This window comes from Silene latifolia, chromosome 1, assembly GCF_048544455.1.
Source record: "Silene latifolia isolate original U9 population chromosome 1, ASM4854445v1, whole genome shotgun sequence".
Taxonomy (NCBI): Eukaryota; Viridiplantae; Streptophyta; class Magnoliopsida; order Caryophyllales; family Caryophyllaceae; genus Silene; species Silene latifolia.
In genome coordinates, this window is record NC_133526.1 from 84,255,775 (window position 1) to 84,276,003 (window position 20,229).

General features: G+C 38.4%; 3 protein-coding genes and 2 non-coding genes across 5 annotated transcripts; all 5 read right to left on the minus strand.

The window, feature by feature from the left end:
* Positions 1–11: 11 nt before the first annotated feature.
* LOC141607376 (putative pentatricopeptide repeat-containing protein At3g25060, mitochondrial) lies at positions 12–3,158 on the minus strand. Its single transcript, XM_074426728.1, has one exon. The coding sequence runs from the start codon at positions 3,015–3,017 to the stop codon at positions 966–968; it is 2,052 nt and encodes a 683-aa protein (XP_074282829.1). The 5' UTR covers positions 3,018–3,158; the 3' UTR covers positions 12–965.
* A 34-nt stretch (positions 3,159–3,192) lies between these two features.
* On the minus strand, positions 3,193–3,265 carry TRNAK-UUU (transfer RNA lysine (anticodon UUU)). The gene has a single exon. It is a non-coding gene; the product is annotated as a tRNA-Lys (tRNA).
* Positions 3,266–3,963: 698 nt separating this feature from the next.
* On the minus strand, positions 3,964–4,908 carry LOC141649620 (protein RDM16-like). Its single transcript, XM_074458306.1, has one exon. The coding sequence runs from the start codon at positions 4,906–4,908 to the stop codon at positions 3,964–3,966; it is 945 nt and encodes a 314-aa protein (XP_074314407.1).
* A 7,067-nt stretch (positions 4,909–11,975) lies between these two features.
* Positions 11,976–13,712, minus strand: LOC141595547 (uncharacterized). The gene is made up of 7 exons (XM_074415530.1): positions 13,583–13,712; positions 13,235–13,419; positions 13,083–13,118; positions 12,728–12,773; positions 12,559–12,649; positions 12,297–12,354; positions 11,976–12,183 (listed from the first exon to the last, which is right to left on the minus strand). The coding sequence occupies exons 1-7, from the start codon at positions 13,614–13,616 to the stop codon at positions 12,130–12,132; spliced, it is 504 nt and encodes a 167-aa protein (XP_074271631.1). The 5' UTR covers positions 13,617–13,712; the 3' UTR covers positions 11,976–12,129.
* Positions 13,713–17,291: 3,579 nt separating this feature from the next.
* Positions 17,292–17,364, minus strand: TRNAK-UUU (transfer RNA lysine (anticodon UUU)). Its single transcript has one exon. It is a non-coding gene; the product is annotated as a tRNA-Lys (tRNA).
* Between the last annotated feature and the right edge of the window lie 2,865 nt (positions 17,365–20,229).

Consider the following 20,229-nt stretch of genomic DNA (forward strand, 5'->3'; position numbering starts at 1 on the left):
AAAAAAATTCGTTTTACACATTTCAACCAAAAATAATTATAATATCTAACATACAACAGCTGTAGTAGTGACTAGTGAGTTCATCAAATCTACATTCTTCTCTTGAAAAATGATGGAACATATAATGAGTACTCTATTGCAGCCTGTGCATTAACTTTTGGCCGATGTAATTTCAAACTTCACTTCGATTTATTGTCAACACGACACTCTTAAAACGAGACAGCATTTTGGCACTTCAGTTTAGGCACACAGGAATCTTTTAGTGAAGAGTCATGTCCTAACCAAGATATTCTGCCGAGTTTGAGCAAGATAACCCTGAGTTTGTTAACCAAATCTGAGTCTTGTAAAACTTTTCTGCCAGGACTGAATTCATCAGCATGATACACAGTCCTAAATAGACATACAGGTAAGCTAAAGACCAGATTGAAGAAAGAAATTCACCCAATATTGCATCATCACCAAAAACTACATTCAAGGGTTGAGATTAGATCATTCTTACCCGGTAACCATTGTTAAGCATATGGTCACCAAAAACTGGAAAGGATGCAGAATCACTGAACTTGCCTCCTAAGGCGGAAACTATATCTCTAGTCAGGGCAGCGTGTCTCCAACAAGAAATGTAACTTGTAAGGTGTCAATAGAAAGAAACCCACAAATTATAGAATAGCAATTGATTTCCTTATGTTGCTCCATAGATGTACCTGTTTCTATTGTTCCAGAGAGTTCCAAACTCCAAAGACTATAATCAAGTTATCCATACTCGGTAAGGGCCGATGTTTTTTCAATCCAGATAGTCATTTGGATAATCCGTTTCACCCCGTCTCCATTTGCTTCCAAACCCACTTATTAATCAAACAGAGGAAATTGTAGCCCTCACTATCTGCATGAACCCTTCCATCTAAACAAGCCGTCACGTATCTCTCTGTAATTCCTATACCTTTTACCGTCACTATTATGAACTTGATTCACCAATAATCTCCACATGAGCACGCACCATTCTTGAAATGATGGAACCGCTTCACATCTCTTACAACAATCTCTCTGTTGACAATCTTGGATATATATTTTATCGCTTCATGGCAATCCCCACAAACTCTTAGGTTCTTCGTTATCACAAGCCTGGTACCTGGTTCAGTATTTAACAGTCCAAAAGCAATCGCAAGTCTCTCACTGTGATTAGTTAACATTTTAACTTTAACTTCCTCTTCAAGATCATGATAAACAAACTCAGTTTTCGGAACATAACCCATGGATCTCATTTCATGGTCCAACTTCTCAATCAGTGAACACATTTGATCATACTGATAATGGCTCCTGTCATCCATTAGAAAAGCGTAGAGCTTCCCTCTTACCTCAACCATGCTATAACCAGGTACTTTGTTCATTCCTGCCTTCCTCATGGATTTCCTCACCTTCGCCACCTCATCCCAATTCTTTGTTAAAGCAAAGAAATTTGCAACCAAGGAGTAAATGCCGGAATCATCTGGTTCTAGTTCAAGAACTTTCTTTGCAGCCAATTCGCCTATAGAAAATTTTCTGTGGTTATGACAGCCAGACAAAAGGGCAGCCCAAACTGAAATTCCAGGTTCCGGTAACCCGGGATTCGCCATTGATTTTACTAAATCAAGAGCTTCTTCAGCTCTTCCTGAACGAGCCAATAAGTCAACTACACATGCATAATGCTTTTCTCTTGGTTCAACCTTAAATTTTTTCTTCATTTCATGGAACCAGTATTTGCCTTCCTCCACAAAGCCAGAGTGCCCTAAGGCAGAAAGGAGAGAAGCAAATGTGGCATCATCAGGCTTCGAGTTTGTCTTTACCATCTGAAGGAAAACTTCAAGGGCCGCGGTTCCATGTCCATGTATTCCATAACTAGCTATCATTGAATTCCACAATATAACATCCCTAGAACTTATCATATCGAAGACAAAACGCGCTAACAGAAGAGTACCACATTTTGAATACATATCAATCAATGCGGTAGCTGAAACACATTCAAAGTCTTGCCTACGAATTATGTAGGCATGAATTGATTTACCCTTTTTCAAATATCCAACATGTGAGCATGCCAAAAGGGCACTCACAAGAGTAGCTAAATCAGGCCTGTATCCTACTCTCTGCATGTTTACCAATAACTCAAGAGCTTCCCCTGCAAACCCATTTTGAGCATACCCTGATATTAGCGCACTCCAACAAACAACGTTCTTCTGAGGCATGGCACTAAAAATTCGATATGCAAGATTCAAATATCCATTCTTTGCACACATGTCTAAAAGGCTAGTATAAATAAATACATCAATGTTAATATTTCTTCTTATCAGATACCCATGAACTGAAATCCCGGCCTTTATATCCCCAACATTAGTACAAGCTTGAATCAATCCCAACATAACAACCACATCTCCCTCTAAACCCTGCTCTCGCATTTGTCGAAAAACCCGAATAGCCTCCATTCCATTCCCACACTTCACAAACCCAGTAATCATGGTAGTCCAATACACAAGATCTTTCATCGGCATCCCCTCAAAAACCACTTTCGCCTCTTCCATCCTCCCACCCTTAGCAAACAAATTCAAAACCGAAGACCCAACAAACATATCATACTTATAACCAAACCCAACCGCCTGACGCCAAATTTCCGCGCCACTTTCAAAATCACACAAGCTTGCACATGCCTTAATTGCCACTGTAAACGACGAGCTATCAGGCCGAATTCCTTCATCAACCATATTCCTATACAAACCCAAAACGTCGTCATAACACCCCGCTCTGGAATAAGCGACAATCATGGCGTTCGAAGCCTCAACGCCTCGGTTGGGCAATTCATCGAACAGTTGGCGTGCACTTTTAATTTCGCCGAAACATGAATATGACTTGATTAAGTGAGTAGTGGAGCTTCCATGGGATAATAAACCTGTGGTGATTAACAATGCATGGATTTTGGAAAGTGTTGATTTTGATTTGCAGGATTTTATAAGTGAGGTTTTTAGGCGTTTTAGCCATGAATTTACACACATTTGATCAATGTAGCAGTTAGGTAATTGAGAAATTGAATATGTTACGTATGGTGGGAAATTGCGTTATAGAGAACCGGGCGCTAAAATTTGGATAGGAAAAAGAAAAACCGTTTTCGGATCGAGTTTACCTAGTTATGGTCTTATAAGGAAAAGCAAAACAGAATTTAATATGACACGCCGTCTGTGGGAATCGAACCCACGACCACATGGTTAAAAGCCATGCGCTCTACCAGCTGAGCTAAGACGGCTGTTTGGTTAAAAGTTGGCATTTAGTTTTTATAAACTTGTAATGTTACATAAAACTTAATTGCAACACATTTACTGATTTACGCATGATATGCAAGGTATTTGTCCATTTGAGACTATTGGCATGGCCTTGAAAAGCTGCAGCTTAATGTTTGCGACGCGTAATCTTGTATTTGTCCATTTGATGGCCGGAAAAGCTTGCTTGAAGTTATAAGTCTTAACCATATTTGTCGCAACTATTCACCTATAAGTATCTCATAATGTTCATAACTGGCAGCATTTTCCAAGTATTCATCATAAATCCTCCAACATTGCCTATGTAAGCTGCTTGGACCACTCGATCTCACATCGTCCAAGCTCGTATGCTCACTTTATGTACCACCCTTTAATTTCAGCCTTACTTTACTATGACTAACAGTGAGGTTAATGCTCAACCAGACGAAAATAATTTGCCTGTATCGCGAATTATTTCCGAAAGAAAAGCTAAGCAACACAAACAAATTAAAATTGAAGCAAGACATTTAGAAACAGCACGTAGTTCCCCCTAAACAAAAAAAAAATTCAAAACCAAAAACTTGTACAGTATACAAATTACAGAAGAAGACGTAAATTGTACTCGTTCCGTTTATTACAAATCTTAAAAAGTGGGGGAGTTACAAAGAAATCTTATATATCTATCAGAATAAAAGTAGTTCGTATTTCATAAGTGGTGAATAGAGAAATTAGCAGCAAGGTCCCAGTAATGTGAAACACCAGCAGCAGAGAAGACTTTGTTGGCTGCATCTTGTGTTAGACAGTGGTGCACAGAAAACTTGTTAAAGCTTGGTTTATCCACACTTCCTTGCCAAACTAAATCACATTTGTTGTTAGCTTCTTCTTCCTCATCAGTTTCCGAATCGTCAGACCCGTAAATACGCCCAAGCATTAATTTCCTATACCTTTTGATAGATTTGCTTCCACCTTCAACCACCACAACCCTGAAATCCTTAAAAAGAACAAGGCACCCAGTCAAGTGGTTTTGTTGTGCATTAATGTCGATTTTGAAACGATTTTGTGGGCTTACTCGGTCATTTATCCGGTACACAGATACAAGGGTGTCCAAGCAATTAGGATCATGAAATAGCTTTCTCTTCTTCTTTTCAGAGCACTCGGCAGGTGTGAGTTTGCGAGCCATATTCCTGTCTACATGAGACTGCACCCGCTCATCTGCGGCTTTACGAATGGCCCTCTCTGATTTTGTTGGCTCTTGGACGTTCTCAAAACCTGTGGCATGGCAGACATTAGACATTCTACCTTTACCCTTTGGTGCCTCCATTAGACCTTTCCTAATCATCTCCTGCCTATCCTTTTCTCTAAGCAAGCGCTGCTGTGTGCGGAGTTTCTTTCGTTCCTTAGTCGTAAGTCTAATTGGCTGAGGCGGTGGTGGCGGCGGAAGGGACTCATCTACTACAGATTCAGGATGTAGTACGTAGCGGGTGATCTTTTCCATCTTCAAATCATCTTCAATGTAGTTGTCGGATCGTAGAAGTGGGACATCCCACCATTCGACATTCGGGATGGGCTCCGCTTGTTTCCATAATCGAGTCTTACTCTTACATTCACCCACCAACCGAGAGTTTATCCTTCTTTTTGGATGCGAATTCATGGTTTTGTTAACAATCAAACTAACCGTTGGTATGATCCTGGGAGTATAGTCTAAGAATTTCTTAGACCTAAGGAGGGTATATATAAGACTAATAAGACTAACTATTCCTAGATAAGGTCGGTCAGTAATTAGCTTCTTTCCTAAATAAATAACTTTCCATAAATTATTTATTGTACCATCTAAAAAAAACAAACTTCCATAAATTATTTGTACCATAAAAAAAAAAAAAAAAACTTCCCTTTTTTTAATTAAATACAAATCATGTAACTACTAGAATTAGTAGCGTGTATTATATCGACATTAGTTTTGTATAGAATTTTTCTATATACGGCCAGTAACATTTTGACATGTGGCAATTGTAGGGTATGAGTCAAAATGTTCTTTTAAGTTTGATTGTGTTATATTTTAGGCAGTTAGTCTCACTTGTGACGGACACTATCCGTCACAAGTGACTGACGGGTCACCTCATCTCACATAAATGCAAGTGGGAGGCAAGTGGGGCGCTCCATTTTCGCCCCACTTGCCCTCTCACTTGCATTTGTGTGAGAAGGGAGTGACCTGTCACTCACTTGTGACAGATAATGTACGTCAAAGTGAGAATTTGTGTATTTTAGGAACCAATTAAAAAAAAGCAATACCCTTTTAAAAAATCCAACTTTTAAAATTAAATTTTTTTGTATATTTTTTGTTTAGTTTTTTAACAAAATTTTTGGAGAGACGGTCTCTCAATAGCGTTATTGAGAGACTTCTCACATGATGGGGTGAGGGACACACTCAATGTCTCAATTTATTTTTTCTCTATTATGTCTCCCACTAAATTAGTGAGAGACGGTCTCTCATGAGACCTACTGTCCTTCAAAATGTCACCGTATGAGAGTAGTTGTAAAAGTTGTAATCTAGCACTAAATTTTGAAGGTTTTTCTATGTGGTACCCTCGTGTTTTTTGAAATTCTATGTGGTACCCTTCGTCGTCTGAATACATAAATGGTACCCTTAAACTTAATGAAAACTTCGTAAAATACCCAAAAAGCTTTATTTCGTCGTTTTTAACTGTTTAGTTTTGTTAACGTGATTAGGAGAATAAGGATGATTTGCATTCATGTGAGGCATAAGCCTTAAATAAGTTACAATGACCTAGTAAGCAGAAAAGAATATAGCAACAATAATATTGATATCCTAAATATGCTAACAATATGCTAACAATATTATTCTAGGAATCATATATTTCCGTAACACCCCCCCTCAAGCTGGAGCATGAAGGTCGAGAGTGCCCAGCTTGGCCAGTAAATGCAGAAACTGTGGAGCTCCCAAGGCTTTGGTGAAGATGTCAGCCAGTTGCTCGGTAGTGGAAACATGTGTCGTAGTAATTAACCCGTCTGTAATCGCTTCACGCACAAAATGGCAATCAATCTCGATATGCTTTGTGCGTTCATGGAACACGGGATTGTGAGCAAGATCAATAGCCGACTTACTGTCACTAAGGACGTGCATTGGCAGAGGAACGGTCACGCCTAAGCTTGCAAGCAACCCTTTAAGCCATTTCAGTTCGCAAACAATATTGGCCATAAACCGGTATTCAGCCTCAGCGGATGACAAAGATACTGTTAGTTGTTTCTTCGTCTTCCACGAAATATGAGATCCACCAAGAAGGATAAACAAGCCCGTGACAGACCTCCGGGAAGTAGGACACCCTCCCCAATCTGAGTCACACCACCCAGTAATAATACTGAGTGAACTATCAGCACGAAACAACACCCCTTGACCCGGACTACCCTTGAGATATCGGACTACGCGTAAGGCAGCCTACCAGTGCTCTTGCCGAGGCTGATGTAAGAACCGAGAAAGTATGTGGACAGTATAGGATAAGTCGGGTCGAGTCACGGCAAAATATACTAGTCGCCCAACAAGTCGTCTATATGATTCAACATCATCAAGGAGAGGACCAGTGGCCATCCCTAAGGAATGGTGTTGTTCGATTGGTGTGTTCGCGGGTTTGCATCCGAGTAACCCAGCTTCCGCAATAATATCCAACGCGTATTTGCGTTGACTGATATAAATTCCTTCGACACTTCGAGCAACTTCGAGTCCCAAAAAATATTTTAAGGGGCCCAAATCTTTCATGTGAAAGCAATTTCCCAAATAGTCTTTGAATTTAGCAACAGCGGAAGAATTATTACCCGCAATGACAAAGTCATCTACATAAATTAAAATGAATAATCGTACCTCATCTTGCGAGTATGAAAACAGCGAGTAGTCGGAGTATGACTGCTGGAAGCCGTAACTTTTAAGTGCCGAGGTGAGCTTAGCGAACAAACACCTAGGCGCTTGCCGAAGGCCATAGAGACTCTTTTTTAGACGACACACCTTGCCCTCTTTCCCACGGCTAAACCCGGGAGTAATCCGCATATAAACCTCTTCATTCAAATCACCGTGGAGGAATGCGTTGTGTACATCCATCTGATGAAGTTCCCATTTATTAATAGCTGCAACCGCAAGGAATGTACGGATGGTGACCATTTTAACAACGGGGGCAAACGTCTCACCATAATCTAAACCTTCAACTTGATGGTTTCCAAATACCATAAGGCGAGCTTTCAAGCGTTCCACAGTCCCGTCAGATTTGTATTTTATTTTATATATCCACCGGCAACCGAGGGCTTTTTTATCATGTGGTAAATCAGAGAGTTCCCATGTATCATTCCGCTCCAAGGCTTCAATTTCGGTTCTCATAGCTTCGCACCACCCATTATCAAGGATGGCTTCCTTAAAAGAAGGTGGTTCGATCCCAGCTGTCACAGCTGCAAGAAAGTGACGATGTTTTGTCGAAAAAGAGTGATAATCAAGATAATTGGCAATAGAATAAGGCGTACCTGAGGACAACGTGGATGAGCTCGGTGTGCTTGAAGACGGAGATGGACTGTGTGCGGTATCAAGTACAAACCCACGGAGACGAGAACTTGGGATCTTTAGGCGATGGCCGCGACCAACCTCCTCAGTTTGTCCATTTGTTTCAAAACCCGAGCTCCCATTAGTGTCTGTAGTACCTGAACCCGAAACCCCAGCAGTGCCCGATGTCTCGACTGACGTATTAGCCGTAGGCTCAGTCGCGCTGGTAGGCTTGCTCGTGGGCTCATTTGTGGCTGTGGGGTCCGTATTATCGATAGGAGCATCCCCATTCGTATCATCAACGGGTTCAGTACTATAATCATCCGGGAAATCCTCAAATATTTCGAGCAAAAGATCAGAAGCTGGAGTGGAGTTTTGTGCGGATGCAAGCGGAAACACGGACTCATAGAAAACAACATCTCGAGAGACAAAGTATGTCTTTGAGTCAAGGTCATATAATTTCCACCCTTTTTGATTATGAGGATATCCCACAAATAGACACTTACGTCCCCGTTTTGCAAATTTATCGCCCTTTGTGTTTTGGTTATGAGCGAAACTCAAACAGCCAAAAACTTTCAAATTCTCATAGGACGGACTGATTCCAAATAAATACTCATACGGGGTTTTATTATTGAGCAAAGGGGAGGGAGTGCGGTTAATTAAATAAACAGCCGATAGAATACATTCACCCCAAAAAGATGTGGGGAAATTGGCTTGAAATTGAAGAGCCCGCGCAACATTCAAAATATGTTGATGTTTACGCTCAACTCGTCCATTTTGTTAAGGCGTCCCAACGCAATATTTTTCAAGTTTTATCCCATGAGTAAAGAAATATCCTGCCATACAGTTAAACTCCATCCCATTATCACTAGGAACAATTTTAACAGCTTTAGAAAATTGTGTAGAGACCATATTGAGAAAGCTCATAAACATGTCGGTTACTTCAATTTTATCAAGCAAAAGATAGACCCATGTAGCACGGGAAAAATCATCCATAATTGTCAAAAAATATTTCGCACCACAAGATGACGGGATACGATAAGGTCCCCATAAGTCACAATGTATCAATTCAAACAAGTCCGACGCATGCTTATTATTTAAAGTAAAGCTATTCCGATGTTGTTTAGCAAAATGACATGTCTCGCAAACCGAGTTTTTATTGCAACTAAAATGACTAAAAGAGGGAATAGTCTTGACCACTTTATCTGACAGATGACTCAAGCGATGATGCCAAAGATCAAATTCTCCCTTCTCGGACACCGTGTTCACCGTCAATGGCCTCTCCCTCGCACAAATCCAATACAGTCCATCCCGCAGTTCACCGGCTCCAATCGTCGTCCTCGAGGAATGGTCCTGAATAATACAAGAACTGTTAGCAAACTCGAAGCAATAATCATTAGCCGAAAGCAGCTGTGAGATCGACATCAAATTGCATTTTAAACTGGGAACATATAGCACATGAGTAAGAGTTAAATAGTCATTAATATAAACCGATCCCATCAAGGTTGAGACGACGTGTTGGCCATTTGGAAGACCAACAGGACGTCCGACAATGTTTTCACGATCCTCCAAACATGACAAGGTGCCCGTGACATGATTGGAGGCTCCCGTATCAATTATCCAATTGCACCTACCGCTGAGACGATCGAAAATAAGCAGATTATGAGCAGAAACACCCGCTGTCACGCCATTAGCGTGGACAGGTCCAACAGCAAAACCGGTTGCACCCGTGTTTCCTGAGCCTCCACCCCGTGAGCCCCCTGACCGAGAGCGACGATGCTCCGCCAAAGTAAGCGGCCTATCACCCCACCAATCAGGAAACCTCAATGTTTTGAAGAAGCAAGTCGAGATATCATGACCTTGAATGTTACAGTGAGAGCAAAGCATTTTATGACGTTCCCCACGCTCTTTATCGCGGAGGACACGCCAGTCAATAGTGGAAGTAGGTAGCGGCATAACAAAGGCTGCAACGTCAGAAATATCAGGGGGCGTAGTTGTAGCACGCAATCGTTCTTCTTGAAGAATCAAATTGTAAGCACGATTAAGTGTGGGTAATGGGTCTTGCTGAAACTGCTGAGAACGAATTTGGCCATATAAAGATGGGTCGAGACCCATGAAAAATTGATGTAAGCGTTCATTATCAATACGCTTGATAGCGGCTGGACCAATTTCACACTCACACTTGCCACACTTACACACGAAAGGGGGTTCATGTACAGCAAGCGAGTCCCAAAGTGACTTCAATTTACCATAATAAGAAGTGACGGACATACCTTTGGTTTGCTTAAAATCTTTTAACTGAGTTTTGAGATTGTGAATTTTCGTACCGTCTACCACTGTGAATTGCGATTCCAACTCGGACCACAGGGCCGCAGCATCATAACCGTATGATACATTAGCAAGCAAATATGGTTCAATCATGTTACGTATCCATTGTACAAGGGTACAATGAACCACTTCCCAATTTTCGAGGTCGAATTTATTGGTGGGTATTTTAATTGTTCCATCAATAAATCCGAATTTGCATCGCGATTTCAACGACATTTTCATTGACATTTGCCAGTCGTCGTAATTGTCTTGACGAAGGACAATATTCGAAATTTTAGCACCCGGTCCATCTTGGGAACCGAGATAGTAGGGACTAGAGGGATCGATTTTTGGAAAAACGACAGGCACCTCGGCATCTGCGTCGCTTCCAGTCATGATGGGCGGCTTGATGATTTTCGTGGTGAAGTTTTTAGGTTAAAAATTTTGGAAGACAGGAAAGAAAAGGCTCGATACCATGTTAACGTGATTAGGAGAATAAGGATGATTTGCATTCATGTGAGGCATAAGCCTTAAATAAGTTACAATGACCTAGTAAGCAGGAAAGAATATAGCAACAATAATATTGATATCCTAAATATGCTAACTATATGCTAACAATATTATTCTAGGAATCATATATTTCCGTAACAAGTTTATACACTTTCTATTGGCTTTTTGGTGATAATTTGTCAAACTTTTATCACAAACTACGTTTACCCAGTCTTAACTATATTTTCTTTATTAAATTTAAATCTTAGAAAACTCAAATTTTATTAGTTTGGATATTTTAAGAACAATTTATAAAATTTACGGGTAGGGCTGAGCAAAACCGGATATCCGATCCGGATTTCAAAACCGGATCGGATATCTGAATTTAAAATTATCATTTTTCTGATCCATATCCGATTCGAATAAATCAGATATCCGAAAAATATGGATTCCGAAAATTCGAAGATCCAGATTTCGGTCCATTTCGCATTTTGCAACCCACTAAAAAAGGTAACGTCTTCGATCGCATAAATTATAAGTCTTAATTGCATAAATTACAAGTCTTAATTGCATAAATTACAAGTCTTTATTACAAATTTCAAAACTAGTCTAAAAGCCGCATAAATTAAACATAAAGTTTTCCCTTTTTTTCCATATAGATTTTTAAAATTCAGATCGGATTCGGATATCCGGTTTTAAAAAAAAATCACAATCCACATCCGTTCCAGTTTATTCGGAAAAAACCGGATCGGCTATCCAATTTAAATGGTATCCATATATTGAGATTTTTTTTTCGGATTTCGGATCGGATTCGGAAAAAAAATCGAATCGGATATTTTTTGCTCAGCCCTAGGCATCAGTGATGTTTTTAAAACCAAAGGGTAGCACGTAGAAATTGGAAAAACACAAGGGTACTAGGTAAAAAAACCAATTTTTAATTTTTCAACTATTCAACGAGGTAAGATTTTTTCAGTTTAGATCCTATATGTTCAGTTTAAGTCAAGTCATGCCTTTATAAAATTAAGTTCAGTTAGGTTATTCCAGTTAAGGGTGTTCATCAAGTAGATTGGAGCGGTAAACTGGACCGATCCGGATTGACCGTCCTGTCCAGATTGGATATATCCCGGTCCAATCTTATATCATTTTATATAACAATCTCAATTTTTTTTATGTACTTTAATGTAATCGTAGGAACTAAAGTGAGCTAAACTAAACTTGAACTGAATGGAATTGTGTTGAACTGAAATAAGAGTTAATATGAATTGAACTGAATAGAAGTGAAGTGAAAGTAAGGCATATAGAACCAGGCCTAAGGCTAACACACTATTTGTTTTCTTTGTTTTGTTTTCTCCTCTTTCTCTATTCTCAAGTTTTATGTTGTTTAGATTCTACAATATTTACAAGGATAGAGTTGTATAAGTAGTACATACAACCCGTCGACAAGATCCATAAAACCTTAGCTTTTAGGGTTTACAAAATCAGGGAACTGATGCCATACTCCACGAGTCCATGGCAGTTTCAGTGCGGCCGCTTCCACTGTCAAGGCTTCTTTGATGCAAGGAGATACATGACTACCGCACCAATCACCGGGTACTGCGTACATATACTTGTATATTTATGGTCATTCCAATAATTTGATCATATATCATTTATAATCATAGGTAAATTAAAAAATTTAAATGAATGAGAAGACAGTAAGACGATACCTTGATATAACGTTCCATGGCTACCCATATGATAACCCGCCCAAGGTACGGCCAGTACCTGCTTTATTTGATAGGGGAGATAATACAGTGTTAGGTATTCAAAACTACAAAACAGACCGCAATTATACCCTATGTAAGGCACTAAGGCCTAAGATATGTTGTCTTATATTACTTTGACTAGGCTGTAAGCTTGTAAGTGTCGAATTGTTCAATTGTAACGGTAAAGTGAACTGTTGGAGTAAGATAGGTAGAGTCACATTACCATCTTACTCTGCCATACACTTGATCAAGTGTAAGCCATAGTCGACCCTCAGTGTATGTACCCCCTCGATCATCTTCTGAGTTATTGTCACCTATACCAAAAGAAACATACTTTCATATACGGACACTGATAATAACAATTTCAACGTAACAACGACAACAAATACGACCTTTGGTTAGTAGAGAGACTTCTCCTGTATCTCGTCGTTGGTGGACCTGCAATCATGCAAATCAAATAAAATTCAACTACTGCTCTAGATGGTAACGTACAATAACAACATAAACAATGTAAGCGACATATAGACAGACATACATGACCAATTTAAGAGGACCATAATTAAAATTTGTAGCTAGCTTTTGATCAAGCATATATAAATTCTAGATCATATTGATGTCTTGTCTAACAACTATAGCGAGTAGTACCAAAGAGGTCTTAGACTAGTGGTTAAGATGGGGGTATCGTGACACTAAGTCATAGGTTCGAATCCCCAGCCCCCATATTACCATTAGGGGTGAAGCTCTCACCGTGATAACTCTGTGAACGATGGGAGCACTTTCCTCCTGCATACGAACATGCAAAGAGAAAAAAGGATTATATATAATACTCGTACTTAAATAAGGCGATGAATATTTTAATCAAAGTTAAACAACTAATTGTATTGGAGGTCGTAACTTACATTGACTTTGAACACCACAATTTCTCCAATTGGAACTGGAGCCTGATTCTTTTGTAGCCATAAAATGTCCCCCTTACGAAATGCAGGGCCCATGCTACCATGGTAAACAACGGCAATCGGAGGTTCACATCCAGCCAGTAATATCACCAATTCCCAAACCATGAAAGTCGATGCTATTACGACTCCTATGTAAATTTTATACAATCAAAGAGCACAGTTATTTTCATACATTTGCCCAGATAAATGTACGAAAATGATTTGAAAGAACACAGTACAAACAATATTACAATTGAAAGAATGCAATAAAAAACGAGTAATGATAAAATTATGCGTAAATCTTAAGGGTACCAGAAGAGACTAGTTGTGTTGCTAGACGCCTCATTTGATTTTGATTTTATGAGTAATTTGGTTTCTTTTTTCGACGTTTTTGGTATTATTGACAACCAAGTTTACATACAAGAGTTGAAGCGGTTCCAAGTATAGAACGTACGTGAATGTTTACTTGTTTTTTAGCGTGTTATAAAATCCTGCATTTTAGTCATCTTGCTTGCTTTTTAGGGTATGAAATCACGCATTTCAGTCCACGTTCCAAAAGTGTTTCATGAGCTTATAGCACGCATCCACATCTCATTTCATTCATTTAAAGAACTTTTTTTATATTTAAACGGATCCATTCATTTGATTAAATTGAAAATTTGAAATAATAGAAGAGAGAAACTAAACAGAAAGTGGATCAAAATGACAAAAATTATTACATTTTTTGATTGAAAGGGAGCTATAAGGGCGATTTGAATCTAGGTTATGAGTATTATCTTTCATGATTCTTATTACCAACTAAGCTAATTGATTTCTTAGAAATTTCATTCATTAAATTCTCCTTTCTCGTTGATTACAAAATAAGAAAATCCTTAATTATATTAAATTGATTTTTAAAGTAGCGAAACAATGTCGTTCATATAAGGAACTTTATACTATTGACGAGAAATAAAATTTTTGTTGTGTGACGAGGCGGAAGTGAAATAAAAAGGGATGAGGCTTCTAGCATTGTTATTTGGAAGTGAAATAAAATGGCGTGAGACTTCTAGCATTGTTGTTGTCCTTTAATAGTACATAATGAGATTTACACTAATTTTATTGTTTGACAGAAATAGGACGCTATCGGGTGGCGCCCAAATTAGGTGTCACCCTCTCACATGCATTCTTAATTGAAGGGGTCCCCACTCACCCCATGTGATAGGGTGACGCCCAAATTGAGTGTCACTCGGTGGCGCCATTTCATTTTCCAATTTTATTTAGTTTCGACACCCTTATTTAGAGAGTACAAATTTATTTATCATTTATTAATGCCTTGGTGGTCAAGAGTAGAGATGGACAAAAGTGTTGCTCAACTAGCCCGATCTGATCCACCTCATAGACCGAAAAAAAAAATCTCGAACGACCCCTATTCAACATGTGCATCCTTAGCCAGGCCCATCTTGTGGCCAACCCGATATCCAGCCCTAGTCAAGTAATCTATTTTTTTTTTTTTTAGAATAGTTCTAACATGAGTTATTAACGACTTTTTTACGTGTTATTTTAATGAGAAACAACATTAATTTAGAAAAAAAGTTTCAATACGCAGGCTACATCTTAGTTAACCAAATGAGGAAAATTTCGAAGTTTTTTTACACCATATATCGGATAAAAATCAAACTGATATAATTATGGGTAAAAGAACTCTTACCACTTGAGCTAACTCTTATTTTCAAGAAAATTTCAAAGCTTTAATATATCATCAAAGTGATATCATACCAATTAAAATTGTTTTATGCACTAACACAATGACATTTTATATTTGAATACGTGGAAGTAGGGATGGCAACAAAATCAAGATCCTACCCAGATCCTGGAATCCGGATCCTACGGACCGGATATGGATCACAATATTTAAGATCCAGTGGATAAGGATATGGGTGTGGAACGTGTGGTTGGAATCCAGACCCTACCCTTAGATCCATTTTTATTTCGTTTTCTTAAACAATATGTTATGTTAAACAAATAGTAAAACTATATGCTTTGTTCTTCTAATATTTTTTCATAAATCAAATCATGATTTTTTCTGATTAACATTTTTCGGTTAAAAAAAAGATACTTTTTTAGTGTTACTGTAATTTCATAAGACTTTATTTTTATGTTTTTAGAATTTTAGCTTTATTATTTGTATTTTTTTTTTGGTGAAAATGTAAGCTTTTCATTCCAACCAATAACAGTTACAAAGTTTTTCAACTGATTATGGGCATCCCCATAATTCGAACAATAATGACAATATGTAAAAGGAACTCAACTACATCAGCTCTCTATTACACATCCAGGTCTGATCTCTTGCTAAAAGAGGTTGTTTTGCTTTGCTCCTGACACGGTTTTTCATGCAATGTTTCAGTTGATTAAGAACATATTCTGGGGTTTTCAGAACCCCCGTACTCTAGCTTCATTTCTCACTTGCCAAACCAAGTACATCAGGCCTGCTACACAAGCAACCACCAGCTTCCATTGCATTGTTGATCTTCTTCTCATCCGCATACACCATTGCCAAGGCTTGGTTAGGGGAATATCTAACCCCAGCCAGTCCTTCAGTAACTTAAGGGCAATTGCACTGTAAGGGCATTGCCAATACAAGTGATCCATTGTTTCAATACCTGTTCCACAAATACAGCAGCTCACTTCATTGTATATCTCTAGTCTGTTGAGTCTGCTCCTGGTCTGCAGTCTGTTATGAATAGTAATCCATAGTTGGAAAGAATGTTTAGGCACAATGATACTATGCCATACCATCTTACTCCAAGGTACCTTAGGTTTATTATTTGTATTTAATAGAGAAAAATAGTATGTTACGTTGCAATAAAATCCAAAAATTAATATTTTCATATTTTAAGAGGAAGTTTTCCATTACTATAAAAAAGATAGGATATATCCTGATCCAGTCCAGATCCTGCGGATCCGGATATGGATATGATAATTTCAAGTTCTGTAAATATGGACCGGATCTGGATCTTATAGGATCCTATTCAGATCCTATACACTACCATCCCTATGTGGAAGAGCTTAATGACCATCGATCACTTCAATTTTTTTATTCTTTTTTAATCAAGGAGATATTCTTAACTCAGGAACGTTCGATCCTAACACCGTTACTCAATTAGTTTTAAAGTCAATGAAAATTCAAAGGGTTGATTACTACGTGTAGCAGAGATAGAGCTGTTAATAATATGAGCCGGCTCATTGAGCCCTCGGAGTGGGCTCGGTCAAATCGAGCTTGAGCTTGAGTCGGAGCCGAGGTTGGTTAAATACGAGGCGAGCCCGAGCTCAGCAAGGCTCGGCTCGAAAGCTCGTTTATAATTCTTTTTGTATAATCTTTATATTGTAATATTATTTTTATTTCAAATAATATGTTATTTAAACACTTATATAAGTATATTATAATATAATATTTTTAGTTGTTTATAATATTTTTGAATTCTTACATTCTACCAAAAAAAATATATAATATTTTTAGGTGCTGTTTGACCAAGCTTAAAAAGTGATTTTGTAATTGAAAAAGTAGTAGCTTGGCCAAACATGGTAAATCAGAGAGTTTTAAAAGTGCTTTTGAGAAGTAAAAAAGTGATTATTCACCCCCAAAAGGAGAAGTAGATATTTACTACTTCTACTTCTACTTTTTACATAAAGAACCAAATAAGCAAACAAAAGTTGTATTAAAGTAGTTAGGCCAAACATATAAATTTTGTGAGAAACCGCTTTTACAAAAGTATGGCCAAACAACTAAAACTTTTCCGAAAAGTAACTTATGAATAAACTCCTTTTAAAAAGGAAAAGTCATTTTCCATAAGCAAGGCCAAACAGCACCTTAGTTGTTTATAATCTTATTTGTTTTTTATAAATATTTATATTTAGTTGGATAAATGGTGAGAAAGTGAAAATATGTAATGGCAAAACGAGATCGTGTATTTCTAAAAAAAATAAATAAATTTATATTCTGAATTAATGGCTCGTCACATTAACGTAATATGAAAGCTTTTGACACCGTCTGTGGGAATCGAACCCACGACCACATGGTTAAAAGCCATGCGCTCTACCAGCTGAGCTAAGACGACTGTTTGATTTAATATTGCGTTTTACTCCAAAGAAGATATTATATTAAACTTAAGTGTAACACAACATAAATCTTTAGATTATGAGTATCATCTTTCATGATTCTTACCAACTAAGCTAATGATATATTAGAAATTTCATTCATTAAATTCTCCTTTCTCATTGATTACAAAATAAGAAAATCCTTAATTATATTAAATTGATTTTTAAAGTAGCGAAACAATGTCGTTCATTTAAGGAACTTTTTACTATTGCCGAGAAATAAGAAATAAGAATTTTGTTGTTTGATGAGGCGGAAGTGAAATAAAAAGGGATAAGGCTTCTAGCATTGTTATTTGGAAGTGAAATAAAATGGCGTGAGACTTCTAGCATTGATGTTGTCCTTTAATTGAACGTGTTGGGATTTACACTAATTTTATTGTTTGACAGTGATAGGGCAGTGGCGCCCAAATTGGGTGCCACCCTCTCACATGCTGTCTTAATTGTAGGGGTCCCCACTCACCCCATGTGAGAGGGTGACGCCCAAATTAAATGCCACCCGGTTGTAATACTACCTCCAATTTATAACCGTAACCATTGTCGTCGTCAAAATTGTCATCTAAAATGAACCCAAGTGACAAATCATTGCTCTCCCTGGCTAAATCAGTCGATCAAGAAGAAATGACACTTAATCGAGAGCTTTCCTCTTGATAATCACTCGATCGAGTACATAAATCAGCTCGATCGAGAACTTCCTCAAAGCAGCTGTTCGATCGAGTGGAATTTTCTGTTCGATCGAACATTTCCTCAGTTATTTCACTCGATCGACCACTATAATCCATTCGATCGAGTTAAAATTGCTGTTCAGTGCATAAATCTTCGTGTGATGCGTCATTTTATTGACAACGACACCAAAATTTGATACCGCCGTCAGGTACCAAAAATAAATACCTAGTTACACTAACAGAAGATAGCAGTAAGTAGGGTCGATCTCCACAGGGAGCGAATCAAGGCAAACCAACTCGATCGAGAGAGAAGATTACTCGATCGAGTGCAATGGGCTGTAGAAGTGTTCGATCGATAAAGCAGGGCACTCGATCGAGAAGACACATTATTAAACACACAACAAAAACCAAAACGTTAGAAAAACAACTAAAAAGCGTAAATTCTGGGTTGCCTCCCGGATAGCGCTAGTTTCAGACAAGTCCCAGCTCGGCCTTCTTTTCTTCCTCCAGCCATCCTGATCTATCCCAGTCAAAACAGCTCAAGGCACGCAACAATCGATCAAACAGCTGCGCATGTGCTACACAAAATTGTAAGTAGCACCATAGTAGAACAAAAGCATAGGAAAATAAAATGTATAAACGTTGAAGCCTAACAAATTTCCTATGACAGTTCCTAAATTTGTCCACAAAATAAAGGAGCTTGGGAGCAATTAATAATAATCTAGGGTACTGTTTCAGATTAGTAAATCTCTGACGACAAGAACGCTGAAAAATCATTAAATTGTTTATCCAACTGGGAAGGGGTAGAGCACTGAAATACGAAGCATAAGTCAAATGAGGTAATGTACTGTTTAAACAAATGATAATATAATTATCGTTAAATACCTCGGTTTGGTTGCTCTCAATGATGGAATCATTGACAAATGAAGATATTACCTTTTCCGTGCTCGGAGCAATCACTGACTCAGCTGTCTTCTCGTCACCCTCCTCTGTGGATTCCGTCCCGTAAATCGCAGCCTCAAGCGCATCCAGCTCAGCTTTGAAAATGGGAGATTCACCGTAACCATTGTCGTCGTCAAAATTGTCATCTAAAACGAACCCAAGTGACAAATCATTGCTCTCCCTGGCCAAATCAGTCGATCGAGTAGAAATGACACTCGATCGAGAGCTTTCCTCTTGATAATCACTCGATCGAGTACATAAATCAGCTCGATCGAGAACTTCCTCAAAGCAGCTGTTCGATCGAGTGGAATATTCTGTTCGATTGAACATTTCCTCAGTTATTTCACTCGATCGACCACTATAATCCATTCGATCGAGTGAAAATTGCTGTTCAGTGCATAAATCATCGTGTGATGCGTCATTTTATTGACAACTTCGCCAAAATTTGATACCGTCGCCAGGTACCAAAAATAAATACCTAGTTACACTAACAGAAGCTAGCAGTAAGTAGGGTCGATCTCCACAGGGAGCGAATCAAGGCATACCAACTCGATCGAGAGAGAAGATTACTCGATCGAGTGCAATGGGCTGTAGAAGTGTTCGATCGAGAAAGCAGGGCACTGGATCGAGAAGACACATTATTAAACACACAACAAAAGCCGAAACGTTAGAAAAACAACTAAAAAGCGTAAATTCCGGGTTGCCTCCTGGATAGCGCTAGTTTCAGACAGGTCCCAACTCGACCTTCTTTTCTTCCTCCAGCCATCCTGATCTATCCCAGTCAAAACAGCTCAAGGCACGCAGCAATCGATCAAACAACTGCACATGTGCTACACAAAATTGTAAGTAGCACCATAGTAGAACAGAAGCATTGGAAAATAAAATGTATAAACGTTTAAGCCTAACAAATTTCCTATGACTGTCCACAAAATAAAGGAGCTCGAGAACAATTAATAATAATCTAAGGTACCGTTTCAGATTAATAAATCTCTGACGACAAGAACGGTGAAAAATCGTTAAATTGTTTATCCAACTGGGAGGGGGTAGAGCATTGAAATACAAAGCATAAGTCAAATGAGGTAATGTACTGTTTAAACAAATGATAATATAATTATCGTTAAATACCTCGGTTTGGTTGCTCTCAATGATGGAATCATTGACAAAGGAAGATATTACATTTTCCGTGCTCGGAGCAATCACTGACTCAACTGTCTTCTCATC

What these genes read in the sequence shown, in the direction of transcription:
- LOC141607376 (XM_074426728.1), bottom strand. Translation starts at nt 3,017, where the DNA reads ATGTGTGTAAATTCATGGCTAAAACGCCTAAAAACCTCACTTATAAAA.
- LOC141649620 (XM_074458306.1), bottom strand. Translation starts at nt 4,908, where the DNA reads ATGAATTCGCATCCAAAAAGAAGGATAAACTCTCGGTTGGTGGGTGAA.
- LOC141595547 (XM_074415530.1), bottom strand. Translation starts at nt 13,616, where the DNA reads ATGAGGCGTCTAGCAACACAACTAGTCTCTTCTG. An exon ending in AGTCTCTCTACTAACCAAAG is followed by an intron (nt 12,650 to 12,727) that starts GTCGTATTTGTT and finishes CTTTTGGTATAG; the next exon opens with GTGACAATAACTCAGAAGAT. An exon ending in CCATGGAACGTTATATCAAG is followed by an intron (nt 12,184 to 12,296) that starts GTATCGTCTTAC and finishes ATATGTACGCAG; the next exon opens with TACCCGGTGATTGGTGCGGT.